The 16,497-nt window shown below is 42.0% G+C and overlaps 1 protein-coding gene across 1 annotated transcript; it reads right to left on the bottom strand.

The window, feature by feature from the left end:
• Positions 1–3,747: 3,747 nt before the first annotated feature.
• Positions 3,748–6,111, bottom strand: rnf224 (ring finger protein 224). Its single transcript, XM_030725715.1, has 2 exons — positions 5,872–6,111; positions 3,748–4,068 (listed from the first exon to the last, which is right to left on the bottom strand). Exons 1-2 carry the CDS (start codon positions 6,109–6,111, stop codon positions 3,748–3,750), a joined length of 561 nt encoding a protein of 186 aa, XP_030581575.1.
• Between the last annotated feature and the right edge of the window lie 10,386 nt (positions 6,112–16,497).

Raw genomic sequence — 16,497 nt, 5'->3', positions numbered from 1 at the left:
TCTGGAGGGTATAACAGAAGTGTCGTGGCAGTTGTTTGACTTGAAATGACTTTAATCTGCACATTTTGACTTTTTTCTCAAAATTTTAAATTTATTCTTAAAATGCACAATTTATTTTTTTCTCAATGTGGCCCTAATACTCCTTTGTACTAGTACCAGTGCGGCCAGCTGATAAAGTAAGCCCTACAGCAGGGGTGTCCAAACTTGCGGCCCGCGGGCCACTTCCGGTCACGCCCATGTCCGGTCCGCGAATTGATGTCAAAAATAACATACAATTTGGCCCTTTAAGTTACTTTTTTGACATTTCGCCTTCCCCTCCAATTAAGAGGGTTAAGCGAAATGTCAAAAAAAGTACCTTTGTGGTTTGAATCATATTTATCTAATAGACTCCAGTTTGTTCATGTAAATGGGGAGTCTTCTTCACACACTAAGGTTAATTATGGAGTTCCACAGGGTTCTGTGCTAGGACCAATTCTATTTACATTATACATGCTTCCCTTAGGCAGTATTATTAGAAAGCACTGCATCAATTTTCATTGTTATGCAGATGATACTCAGCTTTATCTATCAATGAAGCCAGATGATGCACATCAATTAGTTTAACTGCAGGAATGTCTTAAAGACATAAAGGCCTGGATGACCTCTAATTTCCTGCTTCTAAATTCAGATAAAACTGAAATTCTTGTTCTCGGCCCCACAAATCTTAGAAACATGGTGTCTAACCAGATACTTACTCTGGATGGCATTACTTTGGCCTTGTTGTTTCTTGATCTTGATGCCATAATGTTGTGTTTGAAGAAATCCCTCGCCGACACAGTCTCAATGAATAACATAAGGTTTATTACAAAAAAGACAATATCAAGACAGATGCTTCTCGAGCCATCTGGGTGACAGAGAAAGCCAATGATCTTCTGCACCCTGAACAAAGAAACTTACAGCCTTATATAGGCTTTAACATGTGATAAACATGTTGTCACACCTAGACTGGTTTCTACCAGTTTTTGGAGGGACTCAAAGACCCCCAATAAATACCTTTCCTTTTTTGGTAAAGATAAGCAATGCAGATGAGCTCCCAAACTGAGAGGCCCCTTGCTGGAATTTTCCTACACCTTTAGGAGACAACATAAATGCAGTTTCACATAGGCATTTCAGACACTACAGCCTCCGGTAACACTGTGAGAAATCTTGGAGTCATTTTTGACCAGGATATGTCCTTCAATGCACATATTAAACAAATATGTAGGACCGCTTTTTTGTATTTGTGCAATATTTCTAAAATTAGAAACATCCTTTCTCAGAGTGATGCTGAAAAGCTCATTCATGCATTTATTGGCATAGGGTATAGGGTATAGGGGTGGCTGTAGCTCAGTAGGTAGAGCAGGTCACCCACTGATCGGAAGGTCAGCGGTTCGATTCCTGGCTACTCCAGGCTACATGCCAATGTATCCTTGGGCAAGATACTTAACCCCAAGTTGCTCTCCGACCGTCCTGTCAGAGTATGAATGTGTGTGAATGATAGCTAATTAAAAAAGCACTTAGCTTAGCAAAACATGGAAGTGCTAGTATGAATGGGAGTGCATGGGTGAATGTAAAAACATGTTGTATAAGCGCTTTGAGTGCTCTGATTGAGTAGAAAAGCGCTATACAAGAACTAGTCCATTTACCATTACTTCTAGGCTGGATTATTGTAATTCATTATTATCAGGCTGTCCTAAAAGCTCCCTGAAAAGCCTTCAGCTGATCCAAAATGCTGCAGCTAGAGTACTGACAGGGACTAGAAAGAGAGAGCAGATTTCTCCCATATTGGCTTCTCTTCATTGGCTCCCTGTTAAATCTACAATAGAATTTAAAATCCTTCTCCTCACATACAAGGTCTTGAATAATCAGGCCCCATCTTATCTCAAAGACCTCATAGTACCATATCACCCCAACAGAGCACTTCTCTCTCAGACTGCTGGCTTACTTGTGGTTCCTAGGATACTTAAGAGTAGAATGGGAGGCAGAGCCTTCAGCTTTCAGGCCCCTCTTCTGTGGAACCAGCTCCCAGCTTGGATTCAGGAGACAGACACCCTCTCTATTTTTAAGATTAGGCTTAAAACTTTCCTTTTTGATCAAGCTTATAGTTAGGGCTGGATCAGGTGTCCCTGAACCCTCCCTTAGTTATGCTGCTATAGGCCTAGGGTGCTGGGGGGTTCACATAATGCACTGTTTCTTCTCATTCACCTTATTTACTTTGTTTATACTCCACTCTGCATTTAATCATTAATTGATATTAATCTCTGGCTCTCTTCCACAGCATGTATTTTCTCTCCCCTCAGCCCAACCGGTTGCGGCAGATGACCCCCCCTCCCTGAGCCTGGTTCTGCTGGAGGTTTCTTCCTATTAAAAGGGAGTTTGTTTTTTTTGGGGCGCCCTGGTAGCTTAGTGGTGAAGCCAGCGATCACATACATATGCCGTGTTGCGGTGCGGGCGGCGTGGGTTTGAGTTCCGGCCCATCGCCAATTTCCCCGTGTGTCTTCCCCTGCATCTTTCCCCCATTTCCTGTCTCTCCCCACTACTGATAAAAGCTGCTGTGGGCACAAAAAAAAAGGGGGAGTTTTTCCTTCCCACTGTCACCAAGTGCTGCTCATAAGGGGTCTTTTGACTGCTGGGTTTTCTCTGTATTATTGTAGGGTCTTTACCCACAATACAAAGAGCCTTGAGGTGACTGTTTGTTGTGATTTGGCGCTATATAAATAAAATTGAATTGAATTGAATTGCTGTCATCAAATTAAATAAGAACAAATCACTGCACTCTGCTTTTATTTAGATTTTACAATGTTCAACCTTGTTAAAAAAAAACTATCAAGTCAACTGCCAGAGATTCTTTGTTCACCCAGTCAGAGGAGCAGTGCAGAGACGGATCCTACACTTTCAGCGACAGTGCTCCATCAGGACAAGCAATGTCAAATCTAAAAATGAAACCAATCCAAAGTGAAAGTGCTTTCTCTCATAAAGCTCCTCACCTGTTTGCATCCATGCTGTACATCACTGCCATCTTGTGGCTGCCGTTAGCTGTTGTGAACATATGTGAGGCACAGAAGATGCAGTGTGAATAAACTCTAAATAACTCTTTTCGGACGTTAGCAAGGAAAGTCTTGACGATGGACAGGTGACATCAAATCATTTAATAAAACAGGAAATGGAAAAGGAGCAGGCTCAGCGATTTCTGAGAAATCACTTAGTTGACCAAATGTGCAAAGTTCAAGTAGCTGTTTTGACAACACTCCACCTTCATTTTTTATTAACCCCCGATGTTGACAGTTAACCAGGCCACACACTGCTCAACCCTTTAAATGCAGCTGTGATCTTTTGTTACTAATATTTTTTAAATATACTTTTTAAAAAAAAATCAAGATGTGGCCTTGTTTTTCTGAGCATGCACTACATAACTAAATATAATCCACCTGCTTCGAATGTTATCAGTCCATTAAATGCACGTTATCAACAGTTATCAGTCCCATAGTTAAGGGCTAGGAGGAGCCGTCTCCACCTCCTAGCTGGCCAAAAAGGTTGTTATCATTGTTCTAATTGAGGATTACTGTTCCAGATCCAGTGGATCTGGATTCATCGTAGTCCCTCCCAGCAGCCAGCTACCGCTCTAATTGGTGATAACAGCCTACTGAGATGGCTAGCAGTTGCAGCAGGCCCAGTCTGAACTGATAACATTGGAATCGTCTGTATAATCCATATATTGTATTGCTGCTGTTAGCCCCGCCCTGAGCAGCAGAACCAACAGCAGTGCCAATAGGAGGGTGGCGGGCAGCAGTTGCCATAGCGATAGAAGCGGGGCTCAGCCAGACCTCCGTGTGACCAGCCGTCGTCTGTGGCCTCCTTCCCCAGCCACAGCTTCCCATCCTGGGCTGCATTTACCACTGACAGCCCATCCCTGCAGGCAGAGCTCCAGGAAGAGGAGGAGGAGGTGCAGGCCTTCACCCCGAGAAAAGAGGCCAGGTCAAGATCCAGAGCTGCAGCACCTCCTCTGGGTGAAGGCGTGTTCTGCCGGCATTGAGGACAGGGGATCCACACCTGTGGGGGAGTGATTACAGACACACACCTACTGTAACTGACCTTCACCTTCAGGTGCGTCTGATGTCTAATTAATTCAATGTTTTCAATTCAAGTAAGTTTTACTGATATAATGCCAAATCACAACAACGGGTGCTTTATATTGTAGGTGAAGACCCTACAACAATACATGGACAAGAGACACACTGTGGAAGAGATACAGAGATTAATAATAACTAATGATTAAATGCAGAGTGGAGTATAAACAGAGTAAATAAGGTGAACGAAAAGAAACAGTGCATTATGGGAACCCCCCAGCAGCCTAAGCCTATAGCAGCATAACTAAGGGAGGGTTCAGGGTCACCTGATCCAGCCCTAACTATAAGCTTGATCATAAAAGAAGGTTTTAATCCTAATCTTAAAAATAGAGAGGGTGTCTGTCTCCTGAATCCAAGCTGGGAGCTGGTTCCACAGAAGAGGCGCCTGAAAGCTGAAGGCTCTGCCTCCCATTCTACTCTTAAGTATCCTAGGAACCACAAGTAAGCCAGCAGTCTGAGAGAGAAGTGCTCTGTTGGGGTGATATGATACTATGAGGTCTTTGAGATAAGATGGGGCCTGATTATTCAAAACCTTGTATGTGAGGAGAAGGATTTTAAATTCTATTCTAGATTTAACAGGGAGCCAATGAAGAGAAGCCAATATGGGAGAAATCTCTGGTTAGAAACCATGTTTCTAAGATTTGGGGGGCCGAGTACAAGAACTTCAGTATCAAAGCTGCACTGAGGTCCAACAGGACAAGCACAGAGATGAGTCCACTGTCAGAGGCTGTAAGAAGATCATTGGTAACCTTCACTAATGCTGTTTCTGTACTGTGATGAATTCTGAAACCTGACTGAAACTCTTCAAATAAACCATTCCTCTGCAGATGATCAGTTAGCTGTTTTACAACTACTCTTTCAAGAATCTTTGAGAGAAAAGGAAGGTTGGAGATTGGCCTATAATTAGCTAAGACAGCTGGGTCAGTGATGGCTTTTTAAGTAGAGGTTTAATTACAGCCACCTTGAAGGTCTGTGGTACATAGCCAACTAATAAAGACTGATTGATCATTTTTAAGATTGAAGCATCAATAATTGGAAAGACTTCTTTGAACAGTCTAGTAGGAATGGGATCTAACAAACATGTTGCTGGTTTGGAGGAAGTAACTATTGAAGTTAACTCTGAAAGATCAACTGGAGCCAAAGAGTCTAAACAAATACCAGCAGTGCTGAAAGCAGCCGAACATGAAGAATAATCTTTGAGATGGTTATGAATAATTTTTTCTCTAATGTCTAAAATTTTATTTGTAAAGAAATCCATGAAGTCACTACTAGTTAACGTGAAAGGAATACTCGGCTCTACAGAGCTCTGACTCTTTGTCAGCCTGGCTACAGTGCTGAAAAGAAACCTGGGGTTGTTCTTATTTTCTTCAATTAATGATGAATAGTAAGATGTCCTAGCTTTATGGAGGGCTTTTTTATAGAGCAACAAACTCTTTTTCCAGGCTAAATGAGCATCTTCTAATTTAGTGAGACTCCAGTCCCTCTCCAGCTTACGGGTTATCTGCTTTAAGCTGCGCATGAATTTAACCATCACAGGTTTGACTGATCACTGATCACAAAGTTATCCACACAACCACAACGGATCTCTTACCTTCAGATGCGTCTGATATTACCTGTGGAAGCAGCTCTATTTTAACCTCTCACCTGCTGACCTTAACCTGCCTGTTACCTCAGTACATATTCTTGTCCTCTGACAGATTCACGTGGCAGTGATGTCATCAGTCACCTGTTCATTGATGACTGTGTTCAGTCTCTTCAGACACGCCTGGCAGAAGGTGTGGCCACAGTGCAGTCTCCGCGGGAGCCGCGTTGCCAGGTCATAGCTTCCAAAACACACGATGCACACCAGGTCCTGCCGCCTCAGTGAAATCATCGTCTCCAAAGCAACAGAGTCCGGGGGAGGGGGGAGGGGCTGACAAGCGACCTCCTCTTCCTCCTCCTCTTCTTCTTTTCTGTTATCAGACATTTTGATCTGATTGGATGAGGAAAAAAGTTGTCCATATTAAACCAGTCACCCTCAGAATCACCTGATTTACACCAAAACTTTATTTAATGAAGCCACGGAGACTTTGATCTTTCATGTACCCTGGATATATTCTGATAACTCACTGGATGAAACAGTGCATTCTGGGTAAGCTTTAAAAGTCAAATCACTGTTGTGTCCTCTGGCCTTTGACCTCTGGTTGTTCAACGTATACAGCATATTTAACTTCTCAGACTTGTCTATGTTGTTTCTTTCTTTTTAAAGTCTGCCTTCTCCCCTGGTATCACTAATGAAGCTGCATATTTTAGCTCAAGTCCTGTTCCTGTTCTGATGAAGCTCATTAATGTCTCTAATTCTGTTTTTTCCTCTTGACCCCTGCAATAAACCAGTGTAGATTTTTACAGTGTTCTGCAGTGAGTCCTATTTCCAGCATGGTTTAATAACTGGGATTTGACACTACTTAATCTTGGAAATGATTAGTAAATAAATTATATAATAAAGTTCCAGAAATTATAAGAATAAGATAGTTAAGCTAAGAATATCAAAAAATACACTGGTCAAAAAAAATGAAAGGAACCCTATGTAATCAGAGTTCAGCATCAGTGAAACGTCTGAGATATTGATGTGGTCAGGTAAGTAGCAGCTGCTTTGGTGTTACTGAAATTAACAACAGGTGCATCATCCCTCTGGGGTTGAGCGACGTGTCATCCAAATCAATTTAAGATTACGTAGTAGCGGCAAGCTGCTTTGTTGATTCTGCATTTCAACATGACTTGAAAGTGCGGACTTCAAACTACAGCTGTGTCCAAATTCAGGGGCCGCACCCTTCGCAGGACCTGGCCTATGTAGACCCACGAAGTCCGCAAAGGCCGGAAGTGAGCGGTTGTGAAATTGGACGGTCTAGCCTTCATATCAGCGTCGCCTGGCCTCACCTCTGCATAGCTTGTATCACCTAGCAACTGTAACAGTGCTGTGGAAAAGCAGTTATAATGGAGCTGAACTTTTGCTACTTCTTAATTTTTTTTGGTTTATTTAATGTCAGCTCCTAATTCACAATAACCTGTTAAAATGACACATTTCAACATCAAGGAATGCAGATGAATAAATGATTCATTTCCAAATATACTGACAGCTCTCTAGTGCTACATTAAATTTAAATAAAATCTGGTTATAAAGCTTAACTTGTACATACACTTATACATTGTACAAAAAAGGACTGTGCATATATATAATGACACCTATTTAAAAATTTTTGCACTCACAATTCTCATATGTGTATAGATTTAGATGTGTATATGGTGTATGTTATTGTGTTTTAGGTTTACTCGTTTAAATGAAACGGTTGCAGCTGTAACAGTAGTAATTTCCCTTTGGGATCAATAAAGTATTCTGACTGACTGACTGACTAACTTAATCTCAGCCAAACTAATTTGCTCAGGAACAAATGAAATAAACAAATGAACCAAACATCAGCTGTTAGAGATCATCTGAGTGAGTTATATCTGTGCTTAACTTCCACTCAGCGGTGAAAGCCAGCGGGGGTTTGAAAAGGATGTGCCGAGAGTCGGGCGTTCTCTCTGGGGATAAAGAGCCTCGATAGCCTAGTCAGCTGACAGCTAGCGAGGTGAGCTGCTGGCAGAGCAGCAGGAATGGACATCTCCGTTCATCTTAAAGTTTATTCTGTTTCACAGAAACAGCCAAATTTCAAACTTTTTGGCTGCTCTCCTCCACCATTGCCACATTTGAGTTTTGCTGCGCAATGACCATATCATGACCTTTGTGGCCTACCATATCATGGGATATGGTAGGCCACGAAAAATACATCGGACACATCCTTCAAATCCAGGGAAAAGAATGATACATTTGTCAACTGCATTTGGAGGAGTCTTCAAATTTGGACTCGCTATGACATAATCGCCCTACAAATGTGGCCTTCAAAGGATGCAGCCCCTGAATTTAGACAGCTTATGTACCAGGTTCTAAATCATGTCGATAGACCATGTAAAACCAGAGTTATGAGCAATAATCTACGTTTTGTCCTGTATATTATCCTCATGTTTGATGTGCGTTTTGTGCAGGAAAAAAGGTAAAACTGGGATATTTGGTAGCAGGAAGTGCTTGCATACAAAATGAAAAACACCCCAAAAATATCACAACATCCTCTTTCCTATTGGTGGAAAAATGCACCACATCAAAAAACTTTTATGGCAACGTGTTGCATTTGGTTGCTGAGGAACAGGTGAAAGGGTGATGAAAGACAGTGATATTGATGGCAGGTTTTGCCTGTGATGTGCTCCTCTGTCTTGTGGTGTTGTGTTAATGTGTTAATGCAGTACATCAAAATGAAAAAATAACTTTACAGCCACATATGTGAGGTTGTGCTGAAAAGAATGATACCAAATAAGCCAAGGTAAACTGTTTTTAAGGTAAAATATAAAGGTAAAATCAAATGCAGTCAAAAATGGCCAATTATACCCCAGACCCCAGATGGCTAGAGGGGCAACAATGAGACAACTTCCAAGCAGGAATGGTTTCACAGGTGGAGGACACTCACATTTTCCCCTCCTCATCTTTTGTGACTGGTTTTCACTAGTTCTACATTTGGCTAGGGTCAGTGTCACTGCTGGTAGCATGAGGTACTTCCTGGACCCTACAGAGGCTGCACTGTAAATGCCTGTTAAATGTGATGAACATTCTCCTTAAATATTGAGTGTTGATGTGTGGCGCCGTATGTGCTCGCAACTTTCAGCTTGTCCTTTGCCGTGTTGCGCTTTTATTTTGAAAGGTTAAGTTTACCTTCGCCATGCCAACACTCTGCTGGCGTCCGGTTTGGCTCTACGTGTAGATAACGTTGTGTGGTGGAAGATGAAGAAAGCAAAGTGGTATTTATTGTTTATAAGTTGATGTTTGTAAGACACAAGCTTGTATTGTCATCTGCTGCATTATCTTTACTGTTTCGCTCTTTTTCCATTTCTAAGAATGCTGCGCTGAAACGCACACTCTTTAGTGCAGAGCTCGGTAACAAAGAGGTTCGGGTCTAAAACTTGATTAGCGCCCTTGGAGAGCGGAATGAGATATAGAAATGTTCATTGTACACTCTATGACGAATGCTATTTGTTTTAGCTGGAAAAGTGTCATTTCATTTGTTTATATGCGTAAATTGCACAACTTGTCAAGATTGAAGGTAATATGTGTTTGAAAGTTTAATTTGTTTATTTAAAGGAGATGTTATGGAGTTGTTAATACTTATTTGGTTGTATTTGGAGTTGTGACTAATACTGTAACATAATGTTCATAAGAATTGTATGTGAATTATACCTGCTTTGTTCTGTAGTTTTCACGGTGTCAAGGTGGAAAGGTGTCACAGTACCACTGTCTGGTGTTTGCCAAAAGAGGAGAAATAAACAACACCCGTTTGAAGCTCTACGTGTCTGGTTTATACCATCCAAGGGGCCGCTACATGCACAGGTACTCCAACTCCTCCAGGATGGCACATGTGCCATTGCCAGAAGTTTTCCTGTGTCTCCCAGAACAGTATCAGAGCATGGAGGAGACTCCAGGAGATAGGCAGTTACTCTAGGAGAGCTGGACAGGGCCGTAGATGGTCCTTAACCCATCAGCAGGACAGGGATCTGCTCCTTTGTGCAGGAGGAGCAGGATGAGCACTGCAGAGCTACAAACTGATCTCCAGCAGCCACTGGTGTGAATGTCTCTGACCAAACAATCAGAAACAGACTTCATGAGGGCGGCCTGAGAGGGCCTGATGTCCTCTAGTGAGCACTGTGCTCATTGACTGGCACCCTGGAACCTGATTGGCATTTACCATAGAATACCAGAATTGGCAGGTCCACCACTGGCACTCTGTGCTTTTCACTAATGAGAGCAGGTTCACCCTGAGCACATGTGACAGACCTGAAAGGGTCTGGAGAAGCCACGGAGAATGTTATGCTGCCTGTAACATCATTCAGCATGACCGGTTTGGTGGTGGGTCAGTGACGGTCTGGGAGGCATAGCCATGGAGGGACACACAGATCTCTACAGGCTAGGCAACGGCACCCTGACTGCCATTAGGTATCAGGATGAAATCCTTGGACCTGTCAGACTCTATGCTGTTGCAGTGGGTCCTGGGTTTCTCCTGGTGCCTCATGTGGTGAGAGTATGCAAGCAGTTCCTGGAGGATGAAGGAACTGATACCACTGACTGACCCCCACGCTGACCTAAATCCAACAGAACACCTTGCAGAACAGAACATTATGCTTTAGTTCATCTCATGGACACAGGCTGCTCCTCAGACTGTCCAAGAGCTCAGTGATATCCTGGTCCAGATCTGGAAGGAGATTCCCTGAGGACACCATCCATTGTCTCATTAGGAGCCCTGATGCTGTCATGCATGCATACAAGCACGTGGGAGCCATACAAACTACTGAGGACCATTCTGAATTGCTGCAATTATGTTTGCGCATAATGGTATGCTGCTGCGTCATTTTTTTTCACTCTGACTTTTGGAGTGTCTGAGTGCAGCCCTCTGTAGGATGAAAATTTTTTACACATCCATTTCTTAATATCAGACAGTTTGTAAGGGTGGAGAGGTTTCTAGAAACAATGGATTTTATTGGGATACAGAGCTGTGCGTTATCGCAAAATGCTATTTGTTGATATAATGAGGCCCAGAAGTAGCATATGACGAGTGCCGCGAATTCGCTACAACCCACTTCCAGCCTCAATGCAGTCGAGGTGGCACAATTATTCCACTAATGAGGGTTGATGCATATTTATTACAAACCAAAGACTGTATTTGACACGCTGGTTCTGCCGTCTCGTGCTCGGAGTGGAAACTATATCCGGTTGATGGAGCGGAAGCTGGCACAGTGGTACCTGTCGATTTCGGCTGCTAATGTCTAAAAACTTCCTAAATAAAGGTAAGCAATATCAAAATAAAAATATCTACCAGCTAACTGCTAGCTTCTACTGCTGATCTTCCATAATAGACTACATGTGACAAATATTTTGCAAGTTATTTACATATTTTGCTTTGTCACGTTTTCACAATATTATGGCTGCGTGAAAACGATGTTGTGTTGAGGTGCGGTAGAAATTACAATTCCAGTGCATAGATTTCCAATGCTTTGATGAATGTTGCTCCTAAATGATTTCTGTAATTATTTTAATAATAACTTGTTGGGATATATATAAATACAGTTTCTGCCTTTTATGGGAAGCAAGCTGCTGCTCTTCTAAAGTGATGACAACTGTCTTAGTGATAGTGAGGATGTTGATGAAGCATGCAGACCCACACCATTATCACCAGGTGATGTCTTCTGTCCACATCAGTTATGAGAGTACAGACAACAAAAACAGCAGTGATGAAAATTCCAACAGCCATCATGAGGCAACTGCTACCACAAGTGCTACTGATGCAAGAAGGCAACCAGCCAGTACTATATAGAGAAGATGGCGAAACAACACAAATCTGCAGGACATTCCAATTTAGCTGCTTTTGCTGATGCTGATACAGTACTTCTGAGACTTTTGTTGACATTGATCATTTGGATACTATTGTAGAACAATATAATCTGTATTGCACACACACACACACACACACACACACACACACACACACACAGTTTAGTTTGGGACTGTAGTGTACATAAGTGTTCCCAAGGCCAAGAATGTACTAGTCCAGCAATTGTTGCATAGCACAGGTGGCTGATGTGATGGCCCAAGCTGGGGCAAAGTGCACATTTTACCTGTGCCTAAACAAGAACAACTGCTTCTATGGCTTCAATTAGATTTTTATTTTTTTTGTTATCATTTTTTTGTATAGTAACACCAATAAAATTGTCACTATCCACAGTATTCCTGACTTTGCGCCACTGCCCATAATTCATAGCAGAAACCGGTAGTTTACTTCTATTTGCGCTGTTGTTTACGGGTTGCGGGCTTACACACTTGCTGTTCATTTAAACATTTTGACACTTCAGTTTCTTTTACCTGGCCTAAATGGTACCACATCGGAGGTGGATACATAGCAAGGATGTTTTAGAAAGCAGCGAGGTAACAGTGCCTCACCCGTCACTTGTGTAAATGACATGAAATTATGGCCCTTAGCTACATCGACATTATCAGTTACCTTGTTTTTTTCCGAAGGTGTTGATGGCGGGGAATCACGTTATTATAAGAGCACCAGATTACCTTCAAAGTAATAAAATCAATAAAGTAATGCTTAACAAACAAGGCAACGTTATTTTACTTAAAGCAGCTGTAGAGCTGAGCCAGAGCATCAGCCAAGCTAAGCGCTTAGCATGGGTCATGCTTTCTGGGGCAGAATGGTAGCGTGGTAGTTAGCACTGTTGCCTCACAGCTAGACATACCTGTCAAGTTTTGTATTTAAAAATATGGGAAATTTTTCGCTGCTGAAAATAGAGGTCACTATATGACGTCATCGCCTAATTTGCATAATTGTTCATTTGGATGTACTGTAGTTGCAATCCAGGCTGCAGAAGAGAGGAAAAACATCTTTGGAGAGACAAAAAGTGAAGGAAAAAAAACACCATAAATATGTTTAGAACTACAAATAAACTTTATGAAATAACTTAATAACTTTAATGATTTGCCTAGACCCACATTACATAGATCAGTTTTGTCCCGTATTGTTTAATGTTAGAATATCAAATTTAATGAAAACACTGTGGGGTGAGACTGCTAGCTACATTCAACCCTCCTCCTTTATCTGAGCCACTGTTGCCAACCTGTGTAAGAAAACTCGCTGTCGCCTGTCTGTGATAAAGGCCGAAGTGAGGACTGGGGATGGGAGCGGAGGGAGCGGGTGGGCAGGCTCGGTGTTTAAGTGAGGTTTGGGTGTTGGAGGGTGGAGACAAAGTGAGGTCTGGGAGATGCCAAAGTGTACGAAGGGACGCAGTAAGAAGGCTGTGTGTACACAAAACATGGTGACAGCGGAGGATTTCACTGTCGCTGAGCCCTAGCGTGGCTTTGTTTATGCTGCTAAACTAAACCGGAAACACGTCACCGAACTCTGTGAAAAGCGCACACTGAGTGTCATGGTGCTGGGCCGTATGCCCAGCATTTTGTGTTTAGTTCTGTTTTCACTGGGTTTTGTTATTTTCTAGTTTTGTTTTGATCTTCCTTATTCGTCTTAGTTCTGGCCTTATCAGTTGTGGTTTTCTAGTTCCCTTTGTTCCTGTCTCCCCTGTGTCTGTTTTTCTGTATTTTTCCCTGTTCCTTGGTCCATGTTTAGTTTTCCTCTGTGCCAGCCCCCTGTGTTAAGTCTGCGTGTATCTTGTTTGGTGTTTCCTGTTTTGTTTTGATAGTCTTACGTTCCCTGTGTTGTGTGGAGTTTTGCTTCCCATGTTTCATTAGTATGATTTTGTCCACCTGTTCTCCCCAGCTGTTTTCTGTTCTCCCTCGTCATTCCCGGTGTATTTATTGTCTGCGTTTCCCTCTGTTCCTGGTCGCGTCCTTCCTCATGGAGGTGTGGTTCTGTTCCTGTTTTTCTGCCTCTTCATAAACCTCAGTTTTGTATATTTTGGATTATTTTCAGTAAATAAACTCATCACCTACATTCAGTCCTGTTTTGGAGTTCTGCTTTTGGGTCCACCCTGTTCGCCACACCACCCAACTGTGACACTGAGGTCCAGTTGTTTTTATGGGGTTGTTCTGGCTGCCGGCACTAACCTAGTGATAGTGACAATTCAGTTTGGAGTGGCACAGGAATGCTATAAAAAATTTCAAAAAAAAATATGGGAAAATAAAAATAAGGGATGACGCCAGGACAGAGGGGTAAAATACAGGAATTTCCCAGCCAAAACGGGAGACTTGACAGGTATGCAGATAGAAGGTGTGGGCTCGAATCCACCTTGGCCCTTGCCTTTCTGTGAACAGCTTGCATATTTTCCCCATGCTTACATGGGTTTTCTCCAGGTACTTCAGTTTTCTCCCACAGTCCAAAGAGATGCGGTTAGTGGGGTTAGGTTAACTGGTGATTGTAAATTGCCGATAGGTGTGAATGGTTGTCTGTTTCTCTGTGTTAGGCTGGTGACCTGTACAGGGTGTACCCTGCCTCTTGCCCTATGACAGCTGGGATAGGCTCACAATGGAAACAAGATGATTTTTTATTGGCCAGATATGACCTAAACCACTTGAGGACTGTCCCAGATATACCCAATGCTGCAGCCTCTCCATCAAAATTACATGGTGTGCTGTAACAAATGCTGCACCTAAGTCAAGCAGCACAAAAACATAACATTCATCAATATCAATATCAATATAATAGATTTCATCCTTGTTTCTGTTAAAAACATCAAATCCTGTCCCAGAAAACATGGAAGGTATCGGCAAAGCCAGAGGAGAGACAAGTGTTGATGCTAAGCGGTCCACTGAAACACCTCCACGGCCACAGGGGCATGAGATAAAAATACTACAATGGGCTTGTTTCACAATGTCAATAAGATGTCTAGAGTCATGTTTCAGTAACTCAGACTAATGTTCTGGAATATCATTTATATCCTCTGGATAGGAATGCATTATGCTAGGAAGCTTCTCTAAAATTCCAAAATCATATCACTGGGAAAAGACAGTACCTTTTTATTCTTAATTTCCTCATAATTGAATTTACAATTATGAGGGTTGCTGGAGATACTGGATGATTGAAATGTGGATGGTGTATAGCCATTCCCATGGAAAGACCCATGCCATGGAATGAATGCGACTGAGACGCTGGATCTTCACAGATCAGGTAAAACATGCCAGAAGACCAGAGTAGACCCATGCACTGGTGGGTGATGGCTGTGAGCAAAAACATAGACATAGACAGGGACTTCGTGCTTATCCAGAAGGTTGTAGCTGTTAGCCTTGATGGCCTATTCTCAATTTACTCACCTTACACTGACTAATCAGAACGTAAAGTAACACAATCACTAAAATGAGGGCTTAAATTTAGGTTAAGAATTGCAAAAATAGCTGTATATTCAAAGGATTCTCAGCAGAGAGGGGATTCCATCTTTATTGCTGAGCTGAGGTTCATTCAACATTGTTGATTTAAGGTTTGCTGAAACCTTTCTTTTTATCCTGTGCCACCTTTCACTAGAGTTCCTATCATCACCATGTGGGATAGGGTCTTCTCAAAATGAGTTCGAGAAAATGAAAGTCCTCCTGTTGCCTACATTTTCAGTTTGGACATCTGGTTAGGATGCCTCCTGGGAGCCTCCCTTTGGAGTTTTTTTTTTGGGCAGGGTCCAACTGGGAGGAGACCCTGGGGTAGTCCCAGAACCTGGAGTAGAGATAATATATCTCACCTGGCCTGGGAATGCCTTGGAATTTCCCAGTAGGAACTCAAGAGTGTTACTAGGGAGAAGGCAGGAATGCCTGCTTGGTCTGTTGCCACTGTGACCTGACTTAAGTGGAAGTGGAAGACAATGGGTAGGTGGATGGAAATTTGGAGCCTTTTTATTCTGTCAATATTATACTTTCATCCTGTTTTCATAAGATTATACAAATGGCAATGATCTGTAATTTTAGTATTCAGCATGTTTCTCTTCTACAGAATCAAGAAAATGATTGTGCACTATGGGTTCTGCTTTGGAAAGGCTGGATTTTCATTGTCAACATCTGCAGTGTCATAGATGGCAGCCCAAACTGGCCGGTGTTAATGGCTGTATTTTCTTTGTCAGATTGCTCAGCTGGAGCAAAGCTCTGTGGGATATGTGAACTACTGCGCTGGATTAATTTATGACCTACAATAGAACAGGTCCGCCAGGCCATATCTTTACATTTTTACATGCTGTAGTGCCATTTTTTGGAATATTTCAATTTTCTATACATCAATAGAATCTTTATATCCTAAATTTCCAAAATATGTATGAAAGAAATCCATAGTACCTACAGAAATTAGCTAAAAAGTCCATTAACCCCCCCAAAAAAATTGAAAATCGTTTTTTATTTTTACATATTTTTCTAGATACAGAAAAGCCATAGCTGTATTCTTCAAAAGTGTAAATGAGAAAAAGATGCACAGAGGCCTTTCAAACCACAGAAAATAAATTTTGAGTCTGTTCATAACTTCATTTGTAAGATACACTCATTTTATAAACTGTAGGAAAAAACGAAAAAAAATGAATACTGTGCAGAATTTGCAAAAAGACAGCATGTGCATCAAAATAATAGTGTAATCAAAGTTCTAAGTGTCTCTGGAACGTATACAGGAAGGTATAAAGTCAAACATGCAGTGGTTTCTGCTGTGCCAGGCCTAGGAGAATAAAACTACATTTCCCGGCAAGAATATGAGCGATTCGCGGGAAAATGACGTCACTTTCTGTTGCTGCAGGTAGTGGCTTGCATGAAATCATGTGATAG

This window comes from Archocentrus centrarchus, unplaced genomic scaffold (genome assembly GCF_007364275.1).
Source record: "Archocentrus centrarchus isolate MPI-CPG fArcCen1 unplaced genomic scaffold, fArcCen1 scaffold_71_ctg1, whole genome shotgun sequence".
Lineage (NCBI taxonomy): Eukaryota > Metazoa > Chordata > Actinopteri > Cichliformes > Cichlidae > Archocentrus > Archocentrus centrarchus.
Note: the sequence above shows the minus strand (reverse complement) of the source record. Positions and strands in the feature narration are given on the sequence as shown.